A 24713-nucleotide genomic window follows, 5' to 3' on the forward strand; every position below is an offset into this window, starting at 1 on the left:
AGTATTATTTTGAGGGAAACATTGGTACTGCTTTTTTATCTATTACACATGGACTGTAAACATGACATTTTACCTTGCTTACTAAGCACCTAATCATCATTTATGTGTGCGCCCATTTTAAAGGCCTTCATTCTTGTCTTTATACATATCATGTTGACTCGATTGCTGGGCTTCTTATTGGTAAGTTTCTTTCCTTAACTTTTGATCTGCAAAAAGAGAATCAGCTGCAGTTCTTTTCTGTGTAAAAATGATACAAATTATATTCTACTTAGGTAAATATATGTAAAGCAAATTATTGGTGAGGATAATCACCTCATCTATCTAAACGGTAAACAAGTAGTTTTACGGTGTGAGGTACTGGTTTCCTGTTGAATGATAATCGGCTCATTTGGGTCTTTCATTTTGTCTCTGAGGATCTGCTGTGGCAGGTTTATTGGACTAGCAGGCAAATGAAAATCACGAATGGCCCGACACTGCTTGCAATTTTTCAGGTGCTCATTTTCCAGCCGAAAGAAATTCCAGATTGAACGCCTGTAGAATAAATAAATAAATTAATTAATTAATTAATTAATTAAAAAATAAATAAATAAATAAATAAATAAATAAATAATAATAATAATAATAATAATAATAATAATAATAATAATAAAATAACCAAAAATAAAATTGAATAGTTTTCTCAAAAACAATATTTAATGTAAATGGATTTTTAAAAACATTCATTCTCAAAACACAAGAATCAAGTTACTGCAAACTTCAAGAATCAATACATTTTTAGTGCATTACGGTAAAGTAAATCTAACCTGAGGACCTCCAGTGGAGCCAGTATGGCACTAGCAGTAACAACAGCAGCTGAATCCTTCATCTGAGCCAAGAGGATATTAATAGCCCAGGAGATCCGCAGTAGCACATCTGCTAACATGGCTGCATAGTAATACACCTAAAATCCCAAATAAAAAATGAACCTTGTTGAAAAATAAAGTTTGTTAAAGTTCAAATTAAATGAACAACAAACAAAAAAGTGTTCCACCATCTATCATTTGTGGAATATCCATTTATATTCTAATTTTAACCAAGCTTTACTTCTATATATAGTAACATTTCTAGAAGTATTGGATGTATCACATTACACTGCAGCTGAACAGAACATCAATACGAACCTTTAAAAGTAAAATACAGTGATGTTGATTGTGAGGATTATATTTGTATATTTTACCTCTTGAGAGAAAATTAGTTCCTCTTTCAGAAGTCCATTTCCATGTAGCAGTCCCCAGTCCATCCGCAGGTCCCAGCTCACAGTCACTATTACACTTATGCAGGTGGATATGGCCCACAGGTACAGATACACATACACACTCTCCTCCACAGCTGGATCAGACTTCTCTAAAGCACACAGATCATTGTAATTCTATCTAGTCTACACACTTTGGTCTAACTTAAATAGAATTTTCCTGATCCCACTGCCCTGATGTGATAATGATCACTTTCAAACTGTATAATGTAATATAATATAATAATAAGGTAATATACACCTTATGCCCAGTGTTCCCAAGATACACTGATGCCATGCATGAGTTAAAGCTGTTACTAATAAATTAAGAAATGATTGAATGAATGAATATGTGAATGATTGAATGGGGTAATATGGGCAGTGTTTATAGAGCAACACAAAACCTACATAATTGCTTCCTGTCAGCAGAAAAAAATACAAATGTTCTAAATGTTTCAATAGCTGAAATAAAGAAAAGAAATGACAGACATTTGCTGCCATTAGGCTGTTATAACCCTTTTTATGTTACATCAGTGCCAATTGCTTATATTTCTACTAATAAATAAATAAATAAATAAATAAATAAATAAATAAATAAATAAATAAATAAATAAATAAATAAATAAATAAATGTCAGACAAAGTTAAAGTAAAGATAATTAAGCCTGTTGAAATAAACCCTTTTTTTTCCACAGATTTTTCGTCAGCTAATGTATTGAAGGTAAACTATATGGCCAATGGTTGGTGAACATCAAATTCAATAGTTAATCCACCTTTACTGTTAAAATAACCTCCATTTGGTTTTGGAGTGGGGATGTAAGGATTTATACCTACAGCACGAACAGCATTAGTAGGTGGGCAGGAGTGTAGGAGTGCAGCCTATGTTGAGGTTAAGGTCAGGGCTCTGTGCAGAACACTCAAGTTTGTCCATTCCAAACTTCTAACTATCATTACAGAGCAAAGGGGAATTGTATGTGAACAGTTTTGGGGTCTCCATAGTGTACAGAGATATTGAACTTTGTGGCATTAGTTTGGGGGAGAACCACATATGGGCATGCTGGTTAGATGAGATATAACATTGAGCATACAGTCTATCATTTAGCCTTATCAACAACCACTGCTAAATAGCAGATCAGAAGGAGAACATTTTACCATGCAGTTATGCATTTTTATTAAACCCTGGGGCACAGTACATAATACATAGTAATTTTGTTCCTCCATGTTCCCTAAGGTTTTGTGGTATTCATTCACAGTCAGGTGGAAAGTGAGAGCCCAATTTGAGTTAGAAATGTAGTCCCATATTTAAATAATAAATGAAACCTTTAAATTTGTGAAAATTACAGATATAATGTGTGGTACTGTACCCAACTACCCGTTACCATTTTGTGTAGACAGGTCTTCTATTTCTCTGTCAATACAGAGAAATGATTCAAGTGCTAGAGACATGATTGATTGAAAAATTATTTGAAATTCTCTGATATTTTGCTTCAAGAATGCTGGCAAATATGTAAGCTTTTAAACATGAATAATTATAGATACCGGATATGTTTCTTTTTTTTTTTCAGTTTTGCTATTGTTCTAACAGTATAAACTGTACTATATGTGAATACCATGAACAGAAATACATCAGGTATCTTTAAATATAAAATATTAAATTTATATAAATTTTACTACCTCTTGCTGTGTTGTAGAGACCTGCAAAAGTGACCATAAGAAAGACAGTGGAGTATTTGCCAGCATTAAGAAGATGTACTGTGTTTCCACTGTCCCAGAAGTGCCTAAGACACTGAGCAAACCTCAGCCATGGAGGGAAGCACTGAATCAGACATATGACTACTTTGCTCTGCCTTTCCAAATGTACACTCCCTGGAACACATACAGAAACATAAACACATATGAGATAACACATGGAGTGAGATTGCACAGTTCCTGTTCTCAGCTCTAAATTTACACACAGTGAAAAAAAACTGGAGCGCTATTCCATTTATTACCAAGTGCTTTTGTTTAAGTAATAATAATCTTTGTACAAGATGAAAAAGATTTATAATCTCCAGCTTTTTAAAAAAAAAATTATGTTTTTGTATTTTAATCGGTTGTCTAGAAAACAATGCACAATGTCGGACTGCAGTGATCTGGAATATTCTGCACCTCTAACCAGCGAGCTGCTATCCTGCAGATCTGCCCAGTTTATCTGAAAGGTAAAGCACAGCAGGTCCCACAGGCTCAAGATAAGTGGGCTCAGACTGTTGAGCTGGTCAGCTAGCCAGCAATCTGCAAACCCAACAGGCCAGAGAGGTGCTGTCAGGACTTTCCACTGTGGATACACAAAAGAAGCGGTGCTGCTACAGAAAGATACAATACATCACTGCATTTCACTCACACACAGGTAAAAAATTCACAATAAGAGAGAACTGCTCTGTAGTTGTGTCTCAAATAATATCTCAATAAAAATGTTTGCACTCATCTGTTTCATGGGCATAAAGTAAAACGACCAAAACTCTACTGCAATGCAGGCTATATTTGTTGCTGTTGCAGTACGATTACGATACTGGAAACATAGTAATCAAACAAGTCTAATAAATAAATAATTGGCTTAGTGCCGTATGACAGGACTAAATCACTTTTTGTAAGGAGTGCCTGGGATAGTTTGATATGTTTGTGTGAGATAGTTTCTCCCAAAATAATCATATAATAATTAATCCAATCTTATATAATTTAGCCTATCTTAAAATTCTTCACAAAAGAATGTTAATAAAATAATCTATAGCTGTTACCAGAAACAAATAAAAATTATAATAATAAGGCATGCTAAACAAACCCGAAGAAAAAGTATTTCAAAAAGTTTAAAGACAATACACAATGTCAATATAACATTAGGTCGACACAAAGCGAGCAGAATGACCTCAGTGAATTGTACTGCTTCAGGATATGAGCAAGATATTAAGAGGATGAGGTGAAACATTTTATACAATATAAGCAGGACTTTTGGGTTAATGAGGAAAATCAGTGAACAGACAATCAGTGTGAACTAAATAAGGCACTTTTTCTAAATTAAGGTCCTTAAGGTCTCAAGGTCTAGCTTCTTTCCTGGTAAGGACCTAAACAAAAAAAACTACTTCACTATCTTACATTATAACACTGTTCTCTAAAGCAAAACAACTTCTATAATGAAAGCTTTAGTTATCTCATCCATAAATATTTGATTCAACTACTTCCCTCTATTTAATCCAACCGTACAGTACATTGCCAAAATTATTCCAGTTCCAGAAAAAGCACATCTGGGTGTGAAGGTCAGGTGTACTGTGTGTTAGAGAGAAGAGACACAATGGGTCTATGCCATTCTAACTAACATATACCAGAGTAAAATACACTGACAACAGGAAAAGGTGGAACACAGAATTTAAAGCAGGGACAAAAGACTATAATGTGTAAACTGCAGGACATGCACAATACAACAACAGTAGACAGTTTTTAGAATTTCATTTCAGTGATTACCATTTCAGTTGTTTTCCAAATACAGCATGATAGTAAAAAGGATGGAATGGGGAACTACATGTTACTGATTAACTCAGAAGTATCAAGATGAACCAGATAGTAAACTGTAAAAATATCATAAAGCAGCAGCATATGAAAATAAATTAAATATCATAGAATCAGCCTGATATCTGGAATGTCATATATTACCATCACAGCTAGGAACCAGCGGCGAGACCAAGAGTGACAAGTAGATGTTGGATTTAACAACAAGAGCAGCAGAAGACTGTGGAATATGAGGGGGTGAAGCTGTTGTGGGATTGACATGGGTGAAGGATGTAGCCAGGCCAACACACTAATACAACAACATACAGCCAAGTACCCTGTCATCTGCAGTGAATACATAAGAAAAAAGAAAACAATTATATACCATCTAGATGTTTTTTTTTTTATTAATCACTGATTATGCTGGTGGTGGTCATGATGGCAGAATTGATATAGACTTAATAATACTGAGCTCATAACCTCTAAAACGTGATGGTGTGATAAGTGATGTCTTGGATCCAGCTCAAAAATGAGAATGTGATTGATTCCAGATCTTTTCCAGCAATACATGGTTAATCCCATCAGTGACAGGAACTCGATCAGTAGAAAACTCCCTCTGTAGAGTTGTAGCAGTGTTTTCAGATGCTCTAGATGTGATTCGTTTGATACTAGTATTATAGCATGGAGGATAAGCAAACAAAATTAAACAAATTGAGTAAAAGAGTGACAGTTATTTAGGACTAAAGTAAGAATTAACATGGTCCTATCACTAACCTTTAAAAGCAAAAAAAATGATCAGTGCTATAATGAGGCCACAGGTGACACCTATCCGAAATGTTATCCAATGTCCAGTTGTCTGCATAAAAAAAGAAGCGTAAGAGTAAGCTTCCTTTTAACGATCTGTAAAATGTTTGTGTGCAAATATTTGTGTTTCTAACAGCACTGTAATTAAGAAAGACAATTTCAAATAGCTTAGATTAATTCAACTTATTTATGGTTTTTTACTTGACTTGTATAATCAGCTTGATAGATTTGATAGTTCTTACTTGTTCCAATCCCCTCGGTGGGAGTTCAAGCCTTTTTAGAGCTTTCTCTTCATTGCCACCCTCAAGCTGAAGCATAAACGTCTGTGCAATTCAATGCACAGAAATCATGCAAATAAATATACAGAAGGGATTCTTTAACTGAAAGAACAGTTTATATACAACAGTATATTCTCACCTCTAGTCTACACATAATTTCCTCACAGCTACTTCTCTCAGTGTGTAGTAAAGAAGTGTCTAGTCTTTCAGTTCTCCACTGTAGACCATGCTCAGATGGGATTTTTGCATCATACTTTTTTGTAATCTTATAGAAACCTTGATAATTTAGCTCCTGTGATCAGAAAAATATTGTGAGAAGATGTTGATGACAAACTTTTGACCAAACAGATACCCCTGTACCAGACATCTACCTGGTAGCTCTGGAGAAAGGCCAGACTCATATAAAATTCTGCTACAGCCATTTTAAGTTTATGTAATTCAGGCTTTTTCCTCTGCAGATGTCTGTAGGTCCTTGAGGAGACCGGAACATGTCCAGTTCCTGACACCCCTTCAACCGAACCATCTAGAGCAACAATCCCGAATGTGGATAGCCTCCATTTCGCCTCAGATAACATTTCTGAGATAATGTTAGTCAGTTATAAAATTGACACAAAAACATCAAACCACAAACAATGCTAGAACTTTCTCAGTAAGTTACCTGAAAAGAAGAGATTCACTTTTTTCAGCTCTGTGTCACATTTTTTGAGAAAGTCCTCACACACTGGAAAATGATGACTGTGTCCTGCAAATAAATACAGTACATTATCACTCAGGTTAATAAAAGAAAAACAAAAATATTGTGAAATGATTACTGATAAATTGAGCCTATAGCTATTCCACTCTATTCCCTGATATATACTTAATTATGAAAGTTCATTAATTATTCATTTCCCCTGTATTGTCTTTGCCATTGTGAGAATAGGTTTTGTGCAATAATAAATGCTATGAGGTTTTCTGTTACATTAAGAATAATTTATGAGATTATAGCATTGTCTTACTGAAGGAGCATAAACTGTGCTTTGAAAGCTTTGTTATCTCTTGAGAGGACATGGCATAGCATCTCTAGTCAGCTCTGCAATAAGACTTATTATTAGAGTAACTCTTTCAACAGTTATAAGGGAAATACATTTTTTCAGTTTTGTGGATGCAATTTTTAATGTTACTTACTATCAAATAAGATGTGCTGTCTGTGTTCCCTGGTAAGAATGGAATTCAGCTCCTAAATATGTATTTGGTTAGTAACTATAGCACAACATATAACCAACCAAAAACTCAAAAGTCTGGTTGATCATTTTGACAATCAAAATAATTTAAATTATATTAGATTGTATAACAACTTACCTCATAACAAATATACTGCTTTCTCCACTCTGGGATCATGTGTGCAGTCAGATATTCTGAAAAGCTTATATGAGTTACTGGCATTTTAGCTATCAGACAATATTATTGTATGTTTAGTGAGTCGATGAGTCGATTTTAAACTGTGCAGCTTTGAAGAACAGTGAGAGAGAGCAACAATGAGGGAGAAAGGAGAAGGAGGTGGACCTAAAGGCTGTTACAGTCCAAGAGCACAAAGAATCATTATATTCATCTATAATTCACCAGGGCATCTCAGCATTTAAACACCCATGAATGAATGTTTATACTTCTAATAATGCTTTATTTATGAATCTTTACTATAACCTTTCAAGAAGTTCATTATGGATAAACCACTCTTTACCAAAATTATCATAAGTGAAATGTAGTTCGCAATAGATGAAGGTGAATTCTGTTACATTTCTCATTAAGAGATTATAATAAATATTAATAAATGCATACATTGTTTAATTTCACCAAAAAAAAGAGAGAAGGGTTTTTTTTAAGCAATTTGAATTTGAGTTGGATTTTATTTTATTTATAGCAAAAGTATCTGCCAGTTACAAGAACATCAATATTATATAAAATGTCTTGAAATAGGTTTTACAATGTTTAGCATTATATGATTTGTAAAAACCAAACCAGAAAGGACTTGCTGTTTTAGGAAAAAAATTTAACATGTATTTTAATTCAGACTGTCATGAAGAAGAGTTACTTTTACTACCATAAAGTTGATATTTTCCTTCAACAGTCTACAACAATCTAAAGTGTTTTATTCAATTTGCCAACAATAACAAATTTTTATTAACTGAAGAATGGCAGATTATATTTTCTGTCTATTTATAGATTTTAGAACCATTTCAAAGTTGTGTGATGATAATAAGAATGCAGCTTCTCATGTTACAGAGAAACCAGAAAGCCCTCAGTCTTAAAGACTTTCACATGACAGAAAACAGAAAGGAACAGCCTTACTTCCTACTGTCAGAGAACACAATTCCATTTTCCACAATATCACTTTTAATAATTGTGAATGAGTTGTTATTATAGAATAATGGATTAGAATGAGCTAATTCATATTAAGGTTCATTTGCCTTGCAACTTGAACTATTGTCAGAAATGCTGTTATATAAAAATAATCGACATCTTCAGCCAAATTAGAATTGAAAGTTTCACAGCTCCATGGTAAAATGAGAAATATTAGATACACTACATGTACCAAAATTATGTAAACACCTGACCTTCACACCCATATGAGGGACTTTCCCAAACTGTAGAAGCACACAATTGTCTAGAATATCATTAAAATCTCCCTTCCCTAGCATTGCAACTAAGGCGCCCTAAACCTCTTCCAGCATGATAATGCACAAAGTGAGTCATAAAGACATGTTTGGTGTGAAAGACCACAGAGTGGCCAACACAGAGCCCTGACCTTAAATGGAATGCTGGCTGCACACCAGGCTTCCTTACCCAACATCAGTGCTTGACCTCACTAATGTTGTTATGGCTGAATGGGCAAATGCCCACAGCCACGCTCTAAAATATAGCTTAAAGCCTTCCTAGAAAGTGGCTTTTTTTTACTCTGTGATGAATCTTCCATAAATAAATGTTTTAAACCGGGATTCAAGAGATTTCACCTTTTATCACAGATTCATCAACACATATATTTGCAAGTGGTGACGGTGCTAAGGACAAAGCCCTGAAATTACAAGAGGATGAAACCAGACTCAAATAGGAACCTATCCTTATCTGGATGATACCAGATTATAAATCATTACTCTTCTATAAATGTATGCTATAATAAGTACTATAATAAAAAATGTGGGCCTAAAAAAGAACCTTATACTTTAATATGCCTGAAGAAGTCACCCATACTTTACATCAACAAACTGATAATGGTCAGTCAAAGATCTGTTCCAAGCAAGGGCCATTCCCATATCTCCAACAACATTTTCTAGTCTAAGGAGAACAATATAATCGGTGTTGAAAATAGCTGCACTACACAAGGTCAAATAACACAAACATATATCCCTGACAGGAGGCCAGCACTGTCTTAATACTATAATAAGGCTCAAATCCCGACTGAACCATTTTATCAATGTTATTCATATACATGTTTGAGACAAACAAGCAGTTTTAAATTGGCCTAAATTTGGAAACTGACTGGAATCTAGTTTTTAAATAAGTATTTTGATAACTGCTAGATTTGGATACATAGCCAGTGCTTAAAAAACTTCTTTTACTAGAAGTTTGAATTGTTTCTGATACCATGTGTTTGAAGAAATGTGGTAAGGTATCTAATACAGATGTTAATGCTTTCGATGAGGAACTTAGTGAAATTAAGTTTCTGGAATTCACTAATCTGATGTGGTTATAATGTCACCTACTGTCAGTTTCAAATAAAAAGATTAAAACGCATTTAAATTAATATTTCTTTTGTCTACACAAAGCAAGAACAAGGCAATCCATATCAAATCTGTATAAAATAATATTAACAAATCTTTGACTAAGGTACATTAAACACTCAAAAAGACAAATATTTAGCTGGTTCAGTGAGTTGACCTTTAATTGTCTTAATTGTATGTTAATTAGCTCTCTGATGGAAAAAGTCACATAGACTCTAGAGAAGGTTAGTAAGTACTGTATTATACAGTGTAGTTCCAGTAAAGGATAGTGTGGATGCCATAGGCATAGTTAGTAATCTCCCAGCAATGGCATTAGAGCCCTCCCAGTGGGGTGAAGGGGTGAAAACTTAATGTGCCAGAAACAGATTTACTCTCTTCAGTGAAGCACCCACTGAGAAACCTCAAAGAGCTCTGGTTATAGGAGACTATCTTATGCCACTTAACATCAGCTAGGCTTTTAGGGGAACCAGCTGTATTAGGTAAGTGTATACTAGGAGCCAGGGTGCCAGACATATCTTGGCATCATAGGCAAGCATAGGTTTTCACAAGTTATTTTTTCATGTAGGAGCAAATGATATACACTTTCATCATTTAGCAATTTCTATAATATATTATTAATTAACATGAATAATATTGTAAAGGTATGTAAAATAGAGACAGCCCCATCCAAGTGCAGCATGGTGATGTAGTTTACAGTACTTTATGGTTGCTGAACTGCTGGATGCCCAGGAAGTGCTCTGAAAGCAATATGAGATGGTATCCATCCCACTCAGGAAGATGTCACTCTGCAAGGCTCATTTCTTGCAGCATAACACATAGTCTTGCAACAGTTCTAATTAATCAGTGACAATCCAGAGCCAGGGCCAGGGAACAGACAAGCAGGATAAATTAGGCTAAATCAACTCTCAGCTGGCTATACAACAGTTGACTAAATCAACTGTCTTCTAGCTGCACTAGACTTATCACTCAGGTTCCACGACATGGAGACAGAAATGTAGGAATATTTGAAAAGTTTGGTTAGTAAGCAAAGTTATAATATAAATATATAAATATACTATAAAGTTATAATATAACATTTTTACTATAAAATGAAATTGTACTGAATGCCCAGCCATAACCTTTTATCTGAAGCTTGGACTGTTTAATATTAGACCTATTACATCTAAATCACATATTGTTTTATTAAAATATTACTGATAAGTAATGTATTGTCCTTTATATAAACATGTAGCGTACGTATGTAGCATTAAATTAAGCTAGTCTTCCCTGATACAGTTATATACATCATACATTTAACATATTTTAGGATCATTATACCAACATATTTAGACACAGAAAAAATAAGACTACCCACTCCATTTTTATGTTTATAAATATATTAATTATTTACAGACCCCACTATTTACATAATTATTCATTATTTTTCTCATTTGTGTGTGTGTGGTCATCAGAGAGTGCTTTGTTCTTTGAGTGTACGTATAATAATAATAATAATAATAATAATAATAATAATAATAATAATAATAATAATAAGGAAGTCTCTGGGGGTTAGTGGTTAGCACGTTTGCCTCACACCTCCAGGCCTCCAGGGTCGGGGTTCGATTCCCGCCGCCGCCTTGTGTGTGTGGAGTTTGCATGTTCTCCCCTTGCCTCGGGGGTTTCCTCCGGGTACTCCGGTTTCCTCCCCTGGTCCAAAGACATGCATGGTGTCACGGATACGCCAGGTTCTCACGACACTTCCTTCAGATCTCAGTCACCGGAGTTCTGATAATCATCACCTGGCGTCACTCAACACTAATTGCTCACAGACTATTTAAGCCACGCTCTCACCTTCATTCACCATCCAGTCTCATATGCTATGCTTACTAACTCGACTCTCTCATTCTTCTTCTCAGTAGCGTTTCCAGATCCTGTTCTGCACGTTACCAGATTCAACTCCTTCTCGAGCGTGTGTTTATCGGAGCATGGGCGAAGCGTCTTTCACCATGTCTCCAAGCTTTGCAGCTTTACCTCAGACCTGAACTATCAATAAACACCGGTTTTGATTTCATCTGTTCGTTCATTATCTTCTGTTCGTTACACATGGTAGGTTGATTGGCATCTCTGGAAAATTGTCCGGAGTGTGTGTGTGCCCTGCGATGGATTGGCACTCCGTCCAGGGTGTATCCTGCCTTGATGCCCGATGACCCCTGAGATAGGCACAGGCTTCCCGTGACCCGAGAAGTCTGGATAAGCGGTAGAAAATGAGTGAGGGTGTGAGAGGAAGTCTCTCTGAGAACAGTTGAGTTAAAGTCTAGTTGATTGCTTCGCTACTACTTTATTCTTCTGACAAAGCCCTTTGTTGAGTTGTCAGTATTGTTTAGATCATTGCCTTGCTGATAAAGTAACTCCTGATTAATGATGAAAAAATGTCCTATAAACTTTTTAATTCATCTACCTAATTACATCATGAATAAAGATTGGTGAGTCCCTCCCAGAAACAGCCATGCAAGCTCAAGCTATGACACCACCTCCACCATGCTTTATAGATGAGCTTTTATATTTCTGACCAAGAGTAGATCCTTTCTTTCTCTACAATTATTATTTAGATTAATCCTTTGCAGATCATTTCTGTACTTCTACATGAATTCCCATTTGGCCTTCTGATTCTTACTGGTGATTTTTTTGCATCTTGTGATTTGGCTTCTTTAAATGGTGGATTGTGATTTCCTGCCTTGTGGAAATTGTTGGTGATGACAGTCACAGCTCTTATAATGTTTCTGTCTGTTGGACAGCACATCAGTGGGTTTTTTTTTCTGGACATTACAAAATGTTGCATTGGCTATGCCCAGTGTTTGTACAATGCTTATGATTGATTTAGCCTTTTTTCTTTTCATTTTATTCAAAATGGCTTCCTTGTCTCCCATAGACAGCTCTTACATTCCATATAGGCTTTTTCATCAAATGCAGTCTTTATAGGTGAAACTGGAGGCTAACACCAAGAATAGATGCTCATGGTCATTTATTGTTTCACGAACTATTGGATAAGAAGAAATACCTGTGAATCATATATTCCAATACCTTTGCTACATATAAATACCACATAATAAAAGCTGAAATTCTACATTCATATTTTCATACTCATTTCTTTCATCTCAGATCCAAATGACTTCGGTCTACAAGAAAAACTAAGGAATTGGCCCTGGCAGTACAATGGTTTAGGAGTGGTCTGTTTTAAATTGCACATTTTTTCTCTATATATTTCTCTTTTAAGTGGAACTGTATGCTTAGAATGTATTCAGACATTAAGCTTTCAGTTGCCTGATCAAGTTCAATGGTATCAGACCAAAGATGATAACTCTGGGAGATGGATAAAATTTATGAATGTATGTTTGAGGCATTAGCATGGCTAGGACACATTTTTTATTTTCTATATTTAATCCAAATGTCAATATTAAATAGATATCCATCTCAGTGTTATTTGCATTTTCTAGTCATTAACTGTAGAGACTTTTAGTGCAAAACACATTGCATAGATTTTACCAGTAAAATGATGCAGAAAAAATAAAACAGCTATTTAATGTTGCTATTACCAGTAAAATTACATCATCTTTTAGTTTTATCGTTTCCATTTTCAAACAAACTCTAGAATTGTAGTGCTTCTCTGCTTAAACTTTATGGGTGGAAAATGTGGAGGAGTTCCTGTGCCTTAAGGCCATCCCTTACCCATCTACGTTCTTCTAGTTTAACATATGTGTAGGTCAGGCATGTCCGGTAAAACATCTAGAATTTGTAATATCCATATATAGAAATACCTCTTTGTTGTGCTTATATATATTTTAGTTGTCTTCTTAAAAATTATGACAATTTTTCAATATGATATGATTTCTATATTCTTAATAGTGTTCCCCCTGTTCATACTAAACAAAAACATACTGTAACTCATTGAATAAAAAAGGAAAGGGCAAACAAAAAATTCTAACATCAGTGCAGATGAGTAAAAATTGTGGCTGCTATGATCAGTTTGGACTCAGGGCATACAGTCCCCACTGAGACAGGGCTCCTATGCTACAACTATAACTACAGAGCGATTCTTGTGAACATTAATAGGACATGATGCATATGATCAAATGTTTTAGAGAAGTAAATTATGAAAAGAACATGAAAGTTGGTAAAAAAGTTTTTACGAATTGATGCCATCTTATAAAGGACTTTTTTCTATAGATGATGTGTACAACCAAAATGTATAGAATGATTTATGTGAATATAAACATCAGTCACTAAGACGTTTTTTCCCCACAGAATTTTATATTTGTCAATAAATCACAGGCATATCTTCACATGATGTGAAAATTATTGAAAGGCCATTAAGCACTAACCTGAATATGATCTGTGAGTTGCCCACAACTACACAATGCTTTTCAGATCAGCTACTAATTACAACATTGTACCATACTACTATGAATTAAAGTCCAAGTCAGCATCATTTCTAATGCATCTGATTAAAACTCTCACTGATGCATCTGATTAAAACTCTCAATTCAAATGTAGCATAAAGTAGATGTGACTACTAATTCCTGTTTGCAGAACTGCATGCATACAAAATTTGGAACATTACTTGAAATAATTCAACAAATGGTAAAACATTAATGGAGAGTGCTGTTCATCTGAGGCCACACCTGAACATCCAATAAAAGATCAACAAATCAATAAATAAAAAATGTACTGCTTAAAGTACATTTAATTAGAAGGCAGAAGTAAACCATTTAAGTCTTAAACAGTCAAGTGTTTGTTTTTTTACATCACTTACTTACTCCAGTCACTCCATTCCTTACACTTAGGTGGTATGACCAGAACTGATTTCCCTCTTTTAGGTCTCCAAATTAGCACCTGAGCATCATTGGCATTGGGTTTGACCAAGGCATTATGAGGGATGGGTTCATTCGTAGTCAAGATCTCTGGCTGTTCCTGAGCAAGATGATCCATGATGCGAGCTCTTTGTCCCAGGGGCTTCTTAGGATCTACCTCAATAGCAAGCTGCATCCTCCAGCGGATGGTCCTGAGCAGTACAATCTCAGCTGTGGCCTCATTCATGGCCACCAGCCACGTGGTGAAGCGCTGGTCCCTGTGGATGGAGCTCAAAAGTGGGGGGACACTGCGGGTGCCTGTGGGGATGCTCCATGTCACACTGGGACAAAAATTGTCGTTCATGCTCACAGTGAGGTTGGTGCTCTTTTTGTTGGGTCCTACTATAGTGTATATCTCAGTGGTACAGCCATACCATGGGTAGTTCACTCCATCTGAATCACTGATGGCCTGGATGTGTCCATCTCTCAGCTCAGGGAGCTCCCAACTTGATCTACAGTGGTGAGGGTTACACAAATAAATGGTAGTCCTAAACTGAAACAAAAACTCATCATAAAGTAAAATGCTTCCTCATCATTTGTTTTATCTTTCTGTTGCTTTATTAGCTTTTCTTTTATATTATTATAGTAACCTCCATAGTAGAGACAGAATTTCAAAATTCATACTTAAGTGATCAAATGTATTGACCCATATGAGGTAAACATATAATAATAATAATAATAATAATAATAATAATAATAATAATAATAATAATAATAACAATAGACTCTTAAATAGATTCATTCTTTTGAAAAAAAAAATCTATTACTGGAATAAATGGAGTGAGGAAATCCCTTTCTTTAAAGTTAAATGACTGCATGTTAAAAAAGATATTCTTTTGTCCTGCTGTGGGTGTGTTAATTTTTTTTTCTGCCATTAAGGAAACAATCCCAGGAAACTGGAGCATAAATATTACTAACATCCTGACTAAACATTCTTGTGTATGTCCCTTGCAACTTTATGCTGCCTAAAACCCATATTTTTGTTTTATTATTTACATACAAAGACAGAATTATTTAGATATACATTAATTATTTAGACATTTTTAAAGAAAACATCTATGTACATACATAAATTGATTATTGGTATACTGGTGCTTTTTTTATACGTACATTCCTTCGTCTCCATAGTAATTGAAGAAATCCATTTGGTTGCATGCCTGGATCCAGCCCACAGTCCAAATTTCTTTATGGACCACTGGTGGCACCTGCACCCGGGCAGCAGCTCTAAAGTAGGGTGTACGGTACCTCAGTACTACATTGGACGACTCATCAATCACAGTAGGACTAGAATCGATAGAGGCGTTCAGTTCCAGGACTCTAATATTTTCATAAAAAAGTGTGCCTGCACTCTGCATACACCCCATAGTGGTGTTGGTCAATTCTACTAGCATCCATCAGTTTTAAAGAAGCAGCATTCACATTATTATGAATTCATACTTTTAGCTATTGATGTAATACTCTTTGTACTACCACTATAGTCTTGTACAGTAGCTGTTGTATATGTAGCACTTACAGCAAATATTTTAGTACAACAGGCACTCAGATTTACATATTTACTAGTGAGTAAAAATCACTAGTTTTGCTGTAGGCTTTAAAAGGCACTAATATGACATACAAATGTAATGTCTGCAAATAGAACAATATATAAAAAGATTATAACAGTAACTAACGTCACATTATACATTAATACGTTTTACATTACAGTTGTGACATTCAAATAATGTTCGAATATCATCCAAAGGCATATTGTCACCTTAAATGTACATCCAATACATAATAAATCATCAAAGTCGTGCAAAAGTCCAAGGAACACCTGCTACACGGAGTCCACAAGTAATGCATGAAGACCAGTTACACTAATAGAAGCAGCACCAATCTGCTGTGGTGAACCAGGCGCTGATTCTCCATAACGGGGTTACGAGACCAAATCAAATCTCAACGCACTCAATTCAGCTCGAACTCGACATCAGGGCTAGAAGTTAACGTGACAGTTTCTGAAGTGGCAGCGAAAAGATGTTCTGCTGTTTCCCTCGGGATAGAGAAGGCGTTTAAACTGCAAGTCGCGCTACTTTATATCGCACGTGCTATTAAAGGCTCGGCAGGTTCCCTGGTGTGAAACGAAACCCTTCAGCTGTCAGTGTTTATCTCTCTCTCACTCTGTGTCTCTCTCTCTCGCTCTCTCTCCGACTCTCTCTCTCTCTCTCTCACACACACACACACACACACACACACACACACACACACACACACACACACACACACACTCTCTCCCCTTCTCTCTCTTAAGCGGCTTAGAATAGACTTCACATCCGAAGCCCCCATTGCATCCTGGGTACTGTAGTCTGTATTATAATTGGGCTTTAATGTGGTTAATTATAACATTTTATCAGTTGTCAAAACATTTTAACGATGTAACTATTCTTACCCAATGTGACATTTCACTTGAACAGAAATATCTGAGTCTGTTGAAGACCAGAGTCTGTTGTTGACAAACCCATAAAACCTTAGCAGTTGTTTAGTTATGTTCATTCTGAACAATTACCATGTTCTGTAGTCATCATATATAAAATTAGTCTACATTATGCTTCTAAAGTATAGCTTTACAACTCTAAATATTTATACAGGTGTCCTGGAATACCAGAACTACACGGTCATATAGTTTTATAAAGTTTTATAAAGTATATCGATGTAAACGTGACAAAAATATATATATATTTGTAAGATAAAAGCTGTCATTCTACTTTCCCCCATTGTGACGTCACAGCTATAAGGTCACGTGATTGTGACCACACGTTAAGGATTAAATAAATAAACACAAGCTAGATTTGCCTACAACACATTTATGTCAATTTATTAAAAGATAGATTTACTCGTCAAATACAAAATTTATAACGGTAACAATTCTAAATATTTTGTTACTAGCGTTCTGTTGCACATTGTTTTTGTTTTTGTTTATTTCCAAGGAAAAGACAGGAGGTGTAAATGTTATTGTAAAACACTTTTCGCTGTATGTGAGCGCTGTATGAACCGCTATGTGGGTGCAATTCATGAAGCCAGTCAGTTGGCGTATCTATTTATAGGAATAGACTGGAATAGAACGCGCAAGAGTTACAACAGGGCAACACGCGATCTGGGCATGGACATGGTACCTGGCCACTCTGCACAGAATAATCACACAAACACTGGACTCTACGCTAAACCGTGGCCTAGAAGAACAAAATGCCTACGAGCCAAACTAGATCTAGAGCGAGAGACCGGAACAACGTGCTGAACAGAACGGAGTTCATGTCTCTCCAGCAGCCATTGAGGAACAGCAGTAATACCGAAGCTCGTGCACGGAGGCCGTCGCACAAACAACCGCAGTTTGCACACGCGAGCGGCGGAGACAACGCGCAGCAGGAACCGGGAGACAGCAGCAAGGAGAGGAAAGAGGAGGACTGCATGCAGCTCAACCCGTCATTCAAGGGTATAGCGATGAACTCTCTGTTGGCTATAGATATCTGTATGTCAAAGCGACTCAGCGTTTGCGCGCACACGACATCGTCATGGGGCAGCGCGCGCTCCATGATCAAACTGCTCGCGCTTACCGGCCACGGCATCCCGTGGATCATCGGCACGCTGGTGTGTATTACCAGGAGCAACACAATAGCTGGCCAGGAGGTTTTAATCAATTTGCTGCTTGGTGAGTTTTACTACCGGAAAAAATACCCAAAATGTTGAACGAACACCTGCAATGCTGATTTGTGCTGTTGGGCATTAAACAAATAAACGCAAATATGCATCGTGTTTAATCGTCACCGGATATTTTTGCTGTGAACAGGAATTCGACATCAGAAGCTACACTAATGGTAAACATGTACATTTAATATGGACGTCTACTAAATGCTGCTGAACCGTTCAGCAATGAATCGATTCAGTACGACTGACTCCTTTAAAGGAGCCGTGTCGATTCACAAAAGGTTCACGAGGTCGATTCACAAAACTTATAGGTTCAAAAGTTTAAAAAAAAACTTCGTAACGTGTTCCGTGTATTCTCTGAGTCTAGCTGAAATCGTTTTACAATTTTTTTCTACTCCTTAAGAGTCACTAAACATATTTCTGGATGTTCACTTCGAGCACTGTATCAAATGTCTGACTAAAAACGATACATCGAAAGAATCGCGTCAGAGTAGAAATGCACAGCCACAATACGCAGAATCAAAGCACTCAAGTAAAGACACAATAGGCCAAAAATGTTCAATCATTCATTCATCCTCGGATACCCCTCTGTATCGGATGAATTATGGATCATTATAAATAACAGTTGGCTAACAAACATTATGATTATTGGAGATTAATTTGTGTTATCAATTTGTATTAAATAGTCCTATCACAGTTAAAATTCATATTCACAAAATCAATAACAGAAATAAACAATGCATTCTATAGCATACATAATACAGAAGGTTTTGAGGATGCAATGATACAGGTTTGTAGGTCAGTAGATATGGGAATATAGAAGGGAGAGCGGGAGGGAGGGAGAGGGGGAGAGAGAGAGAGAGAGAGAGAGAGAGAGAGAGAGAGAGAGAGAGAGAGAGATGTGATGCTCTCTTCAGTTTATTGTGCTGATTTCTTAGCTGACATATTACCAACTTATTTCACATCCAAACCTTTTTTTCCACAGCTCTCTTATTGGATGTGATGACTGTGGCCGGAATGCAAAAGTTGGTGAAACGCAAAGGACCCTGGGAGATGTCACCCAGTTTCCTTGACTACCTGGCCATGGACACCTACTCCTTCCCAGCAGCACATGCAAGCCGTGCTGCCATGGTGTCGAAGTTCTTGTTAGCACATTTGATTCTTGCAGTTCCTTTGCGCATTTTGCTTGTTCTGTGGGCCGTGCTGGTGGGTATGTCACGTGTAATGCTGGGTCGCCATCACCTCACAGATGTAGGATGTGGTTTTGCCTTAGGATTTCTCCATTACAGTTTAGTGGAGATGGTGTGGTTGTCTCCCAGCACGTGTCAGGCTTTAATTTCTATTGGAACACTTAACTGGAGTCCCCTGTATTGATTATATTGTGATTACCTGCAGCCTTTGAATCAGTCTAAAATCGGTTGGCCCACTGCCAATACTGCAGAGTTATAGTGATAATGCATTTGTGCATATTTGGAGAGAATTGTAAGTACTTTTGAAACTTGAATTAAAAATGTTTTTTTTCTAGTCGTTTCAAAGTTATTTAGGCCTGATTTATGGGAGGCAAGGGAGTCGCAAACAGTCTGGAAATTTAATGAAAACATAGCAAGGTCCATGCAATAAATTATGTTGTTTTGCAGGGTTATAAGGCAGAAACATCTATGTGCAACAGATGTGATGATTTGCTTTGCTTTTTTGTGTTGTTGCTGTTCTGAGTGAGAGAATGTTTGCTCAGGGATTTTTTGCAACAGTAATATAAAACATACAGAGGCATGTATGTAAAATCTGGTTTATTTAAAATTGGATAAAATAAAAAAAAGTCAAGTATTGGGTGTATGGAAAGGAATGAAAGGGGGGAAAAAGCTTTCTGTCTGGAAAAAAGGTCTACAGTTCTGTGTATATACACGTATGTATATTCAGGGTTGATAACATACTTGCTAACATAATCTGTGATTTATTATGAGCATTTGACAGAGATGATTTACTGTTATAGTGAGAGAGAGAGAGAGAGAGAGAGAGAGAGAGAGAGAGAGAGAGAGAGAGAGAGAGCATGTGAGAAATAGAGAGACAGAGAGAGAGAGAAGGAGAGCGTGTGAGAGCGAGAGAGAGCAATTGTAACTTTATATTGTTTACTTATTAACATAAAGTATGCAAGAATGTTTGATAGAAAATGAAAACCCAGAAAAGTGTTTTAAGGTAAAAAAAAAATGCATTGTACCAGTATAAATAATTATACTCCATTGTCTTTTTGATTAAAGTTTGGTATGCAACCATCTGCTCGTTATCATTTGCTGTCATTTTATGGGGTCCACTTATAATTGACAGTGTTACTCAGTAATTAATAAAAACAAAATATCCTATTCAATTTTATTTGTATAGCACTTTTAACAATGGACATATGCTTTAACAAAGCTTTACAGAAGTATAAAAAGTACTTTATTTGACTATTTAGTTAGATATAAAAAAAATCTGTAATTGTCAGTGAAGTCAGTGCTAAACTATTTTATAGTATCTCTATACTTCCTCATAGCCGTGCCTTATCGGTGTGATCTAATTGTATTCTGATAATACAAAACCATGTTGTGTACACACTTGTAGGCAGAAAAATTATTTCCCATGATCAGGCAACAGGCACTAACTTTTGTAGCAGTGGTGAGGATTTCACAGCTGTCATTGTCACTCTGGTTTTACTCTGTAACTGTTATCAGGTAACACTGGTTGCACTGAACTCTGACTCAGCAGGCTATAAATACAAGTCCTCACCCCATGTTCTCTCAACCAGTACACCACTGTCTGGAGAATATCACAGAACAGTTTTTAGTACACTGTCAAAGAGAATAAACAAAGTTAGTAGATATTGTGGGTGCACCCAGTGCCAGTCCCAAGCCCAGATAAAATGGGAGAGTTTTGTCACTAAAACCTGTGCCAAATAAAACAATACGTGAACCAGATGATCCGCTGTGCAGACCCCGAACAGGCAGCAGCTAAAACAACAACAACGACAACAAGATATTGTGGGTGTAAAAGGTAGCCCAAAAGAAAAAAAGCAAAGCAATATTTCTTCTCTGGATAAGGGAGGGCTTAGAAGTGTCATTAAAATGACTAATTGAGATTTTACACGAAAGAAAAGTTGAGAAAAAGTGACATTTATAGCACTATGATGTTTTATGGGATGTAATGCTATTGTAAAATAATTAATTTCAGAAAATTTTAAATCAAAATTTTGGTGTACCATATCTATTATCTGTTGACAAATTCACACACACACAAAAATCACTCTGAAATCACACAACACACTACAACATATGATGAAACCTGGGAGATGAAGGTAAACAATGAACTTAGTAGGGGCCATTTTGTATAGAATGTGTGTTAACTGAAGTGTGGGCTTGTATTGCATCATCTAGCTAAATCGCTGTACAAACCCCATAGAGAAAATGCTGAGCAAATGAAAAATATTCTCAAGAAGGATAACATTTGGTTCCATCACTGATAGCTTCCTACTAGCCATTTAATACACTTAATAGATCAATAGAGGCATTCTTGTTTGTTTGTTTTTACAGTGCTCTTATAGAGGAAATGTAAAGACAGCTAGGTTTAGACATGTCTGATCGAAAAAAGAATACTTATATTAATAACTACTGTAATATATAGTCATAATAGTGTAATGTGTCGCATACTGCGTGGTTTGGGACACAGCCAAACACAGGCTAATCAGTTGAAGCTTGATTTACGCAGTGACGTAGATTTCGCACTTCCGGCTTCTACGTGAGCTCTTACTGTGAAAAAAATAGTTAGCGCGAGTTGGGCGTTCATTTAACTCAACATAAGTCACGATCATTGTTATATAAAACAAAGAATCTTGGACAAAATATGGCCGAGAGTGACTGGGATACAGTGACCGTGCTGAGGAAGAAAGGATCCGCGTCGCAGGCTAAATCCAAAAAGGTTGATATGCTAATGTTTATATTACAGCTAACCAGTTAGCAAGTTTACTGTCAGATAATCACAAAGGAATTGACGTGTTTATGGTATAATATAGAGTATTATATATAGACACGTGTGTTGTTCAGCCGACGTTGTTAAAAAAAAAAAGATTATTAGCTGGGTGGGACTGTATTTTGTTTAGCTAGTGAGTTCACTCAGGCAGTCTGTGTCTGATGAAATGTTTGTTTACAGGCAGTAATTACAGCCCAAAGACGAGGGGAAGACGTGGAGACTACAAAGAAGTGTAAGACACCTGACTTTCACCTGAGAGCTTTGTCCTTTCTCAACCAGTTACAAAAACTTTTTTCCTGTCAAAAAGTTTACACGAAGAAAGAAGATTTCCTGGGTACAGGAAAGGATAGACCCCTGAGTGAGACGTTACAAAGACTTCAGAATATGTTCTTGAAAATTTCACTTTATGCTGTTGGGTGTTGAACTCAGAAAACTGTTCAACTGCACATTTTCACCACACACCATTGAATATTGCCTTTTTAAGTGTCAGTCCGCAATGTATCGGATTATTGCTTTATTCTGTGTTGCCTTTCTTTGCAGGGGCTGCAGGTCAGAATAAACAGCATGTTGTAACTAAGAATACAGCCAAACTTGACAGAGAAACAGAGGAGCTCCATCACGAGCGAGTAACTCTGGAGGTGGGCAAAGTCATGCAACAGGGCCGTCAAAACAAAGGCTTAACCCAGAAGGATTTGGCCACAGTAAGTGCCGTTGTAGAAAATAATACACATCTTTTAGGAAGCAGTTGGCAAATTAAAAAATTGAGCAATATATATTTTGACAGGAGTTTACTACTAGTACATTGTGATAAGGATGACATGAATATTGTGTCTCCTTCAGAAAGTTAATGAGAAGCCACAAGTTATTGCGGACTATGAAGCCGGAAAGGCCATACCAAATAATCAAGTAATGGGAAAGATTGAGAGAGCTATCGGTGAGATTTCACATTTTGAGTTTTTTCTTTAGTTCCAAGAAACCTGATGTGTGTGTCCAATGTGCTTCCACTGTATTCTGGTGATTTGCAGGGCTTAAACTGCGTGGAAGGGAAATTGGGCAGCCCCTCAAAGCAGAGCCTAAGAAAAAATGAAGAAAAAATCCTCGAAATCCACCACATAGCATGCAGAATCCTTCACTATTCTGGCCTTACAGTCCATTTTCACATGCTGCTGCCTCGTTAATTCCCTTTAAAACAGTAATGAATCATCTTATTTAAGTGGTGGACCAAATGTCAATTTATTGACAATATAATGAATGAAAGAATCTTTGCATACAAAATAATGCTATTTTTTCTTTATTTTAAACAGACCGAATTATCTTCTGTTGTGTACATTTACATAATTTTATGCTTGCTTTAAAGTTGAAATAAATTTTGCCATTTGATTTAATACTGATGATGGGTGTTGCTTTGTTTAACATTTTACAAATGAAAACTTTTAAATAAGTGCTGATTTGAATCCATTTTACTTGAATTTGTTGTTTTAAATACAATAGTAAAATTGTCGTGATTTGAAAAATGGTTATTGACAGTTATGTGTGCAAGTGTTAGTTTCTAATAAAATGTGCTGCTCTTCCTGCCCTTAACCGCAGTTAATTGAATAGAGGCCAAAATTGCAGCATGGATGAATGACTGCTCAAAAGAGTATTTACATGTCTTTTATTATAATAATTATTAGGTTGCCTTTCACACATTTTTGTTTTGAGTATGATGTTTTTATTTATTTATTTATTTTTATACATATTTATTACTTTTATGCCTTATTACCTACGTTTGTAGATACTGCTGGAATTTGTGACTTTCCCATTGGGATCAATAAAGTATATCTTCTCTATTCTTATCATTCAGTTCATAGAACAATATTCACACTTCCTGTTTATATGCAATTCAGTAATTTGTTAAAAATTCAACTAATGGCAAAGACCTAAATCATGATGAAGAAAAGCGATGGGTTGTAATTAAATTTTAATTGAACGTGGTATGTAATTCTTTCGAGAATTATTGAAATACATGTTTGTTTACTTTCTTTATCGGAATCGTGTCATTCTCCGCATGCGTGTTAAAGTCCTTGAAGAAAGCTCATATCAGAATCAGGTTTATTGGCCAAGTGTGTGGTTCCAGCTGTTTGTGACTCTCAAAAGTACAGACATAAATAACATAATGATAATACAGACTATACAAGACTGTGCAGATGTGATACAATAGACATTGTGAGTATTAAATATGAATTCAGAATATATGACTGATCAGTTATGTCCATAAAGTGTGGGAAGTGCAAATAACAATATTGTGCAGCAGCAGTAGTGTGTGCAACATACACGGATGATGTGATGGCTGATAGTTCTGATAATGCAGTACTTATGCTGTGAAGCAGGGACTATAATTATGGTGAGTTTTTAATCAGGGTGATTGTCTCAGGAAAGAAACTGTTCCTGTGTCTGGCAGTTTTGATAAAGTTCTGTTGTGCCTGCCAGAAGGGAGGAGTTGAAAGAGGTTGTGTTTGAGGGTGTTTAGCTCTAGGCTGTTCTGA

At 36.1% G+C, this 24713-nt stretch overlaps 4 protein-coding genes across 7 annotated transcripts; 2 read left to right on the forward strand and 2 right to left on the reverse strand.

Annotated features, from left to right (window-relative positions):
• Positions 1-5: 5 nt before the first annotated feature.
• On the reverse strand, positions 6-7295 carry LOC113637591 (xenotropic and polytropic retrovirus receptor 1 homolog). Its single transcript, XM_027138308.2, has 14 exons — positions 7212-7295; positions 7038-7089; positions 6529-6612; positions 6242-6447; positions 6010-6162; positions 5835-5915; positions 5563-5644; positions 5269-5456; positions 4954-5133; positions 3418-3583; positions 2944-3135; positions 1217-1383; positions 804-940; positions 6-531 (listed from the first exon to the last, which is right to left on the reverse strand). Exons 1-14 carry the CDS (start codon positions 7293-7295, stop codon positions 318-320), a joined length of 1986 nt encoding a protein of 661 aa, XP_026994109.2. The 3' UTR covers positions 6-317.
• A 5342-nt stretch (positions 7296-12637) lies between these two features.
• Positions 12638-16751, reverse strand: fam78aa (family with sequence similarity 78 member Aa). 3 transcript variants are annotated; one of them, XM_047818969.1, is made up of 3 exons: positions 16268-16750; positions 15625-15798; positions 12638-14966 (listed from the first exon to the last, which is right to left on the reverse strand). In XM_047818969.1, the coding sequence occupies exons 1-3, from the start codon at positions 16354-16356 to the stop codon at positions 14414-14416; spliced, it is 816 nt and encodes a 271-aa protein (XP_047674925.1). In that variant the 5' UTR covers positions 16357-16750; the 3' UTR covers positions 12638-14413. The 3 variants fall into 3 exon arrangements, with proteins under 3 accessions (XP_047674925.1, XP_026994105.1, XP_026994104.1); XM_027138304.2 differs by having other exon boundaries at positions 15625-15738; positions 16268-16748; XM_027138303.2 differs by having other exon boundaries at positions 12639-14966; positions 15625-16751.
• Positions 16752-17314: 563 nt separating this feature from the next.
• On the forward strand, positions 17315-20462 carry plpp7a (phospholipid phosphatase 7a (inactive)). 2 transcript variants are annotated; one of them, XM_027138273.2, is made up of 2 exons: positions 17315-17980; positions 19178-20462. In XM_027138273.2, the coding sequence occupies exons 1-2, from the start codon at positions 17734-17736 to the stop codon at positions 19564-19566; spliced, it is 636 nt and encodes a 211-aa protein (XP_026994074.1). In that variant the 5' UTR covers positions 17315-17733; the 3' UTR covers positions 19567-20462. The 2 variants fall into 2 exon arrangements, with proteins under 2 accessions (XP_026994074.1, XP_026994073.1); XM_027138272.2 differs by having other exon boundaries at positions 17322-18196.
• Positions 20463-21933: 1471 nt separating this feature from the next.
• Positions 21934-23573, forward strand: edf1 (endothelial differentiation-related factor 1). The gene is made up of 5 exons (XM_027138271.2): positions 21934-22137; positions 22369-22420; positions 22729-22889; positions 23029-23122; positions 23214-23573. Exons 1-5 carry the CDS (start codon positions 22063-22065, stop codon positions 23273-23275), a joined length of 444 nt encoding a protein of 147 aa, XP_026994072.1. The 5' UTR covers positions 21934-22062; the 3' UTR covers positions 23276-23573.
• Positions 23574-24713: the final 1140 nt, after the last annotated feature.

This window comes from Tachysurus fulvidraco, chromosome 9, assembly GCF_022655615.1.
Source record: "Tachysurus fulvidraco isolate hzauxx_2018 chromosome 9, HZAU_PFXX_2.0, whole genome shotgun sequence".
Classification (NCBI taxonomy): domain Eukaryota; kingdom Metazoa; phylum Chordata; class Actinopteri; order Siluriformes; family Bagridae; genus Tachysurus; species Tachysurus fulvidraco.

Coding starts and splice junctions, on each gene's coding strand:
- edf1 (XM_027138271.2), top strand. CDS start 22,063: ATGGCCGAGAGTGACTGGGATACAGTGACCGTGCTGAGGAAGAAAGGA. Junction 22,421..22,728: donor CGTGGAGACTACAAAGAAGT/GTAAGACACCTG, acceptor CTTTCTTTGCAG/GGGCTGCAGGTCAGAATAAA. Junction 22,890..23,028: donor CCCAGAAGGATTTGGCCACA/GTAAGTGCCGTT, acceptor TGTCTCCTTCAG/AAAGTTAATGAGAAGCCACA.
- LOC113637591 (XM_027138308.2), bottom strand. CDS start 7,295: ATGCCAGTAACTCATATAAGCTTTTCAGAATATCTGACTGCACACATG. Junction 5,916..6,009: donor AAATTATGTGTAGACTAGAG/GTGAGAATATAC, acceptor TGAATTGCACAG/ACGTTTATGCTTCAGCTTGA. Junction 5,457..5,562: donor CATTTTTTTTGCTTTTAAAG/GTTAGTGATAGG, acceptor CTATAATACTAG/TATCAAACGAATCACATCTA.
- plpp7a (XM_027138272.2), top strand. CDS start 17,734: ATGCCTACGAGCCAAACTAGATCTAGAGCGAGAGACCGGAACAACGTG. Junction 18,197..19,177: donor TTTAATCAATTTGCTGCTTG/GTGAGTTTTACT, acceptor TTTTTTCCACAG/CTCTCTTATTGGATGTGATG.
- fam78aa (XM_027138303.2), bottom strand. CDS start 15,905: ATGCTAGTAGAATTGACCAACACCACTATGGGGTGTATGCAGAGTGCA. Junction 14,967..15,624: donor TACTATGGAGACGAAGGAAT/GTACGTATAAAA, acceptor TCACCACTGTAG/ATCAAGTTGGGAGCTCCCTG.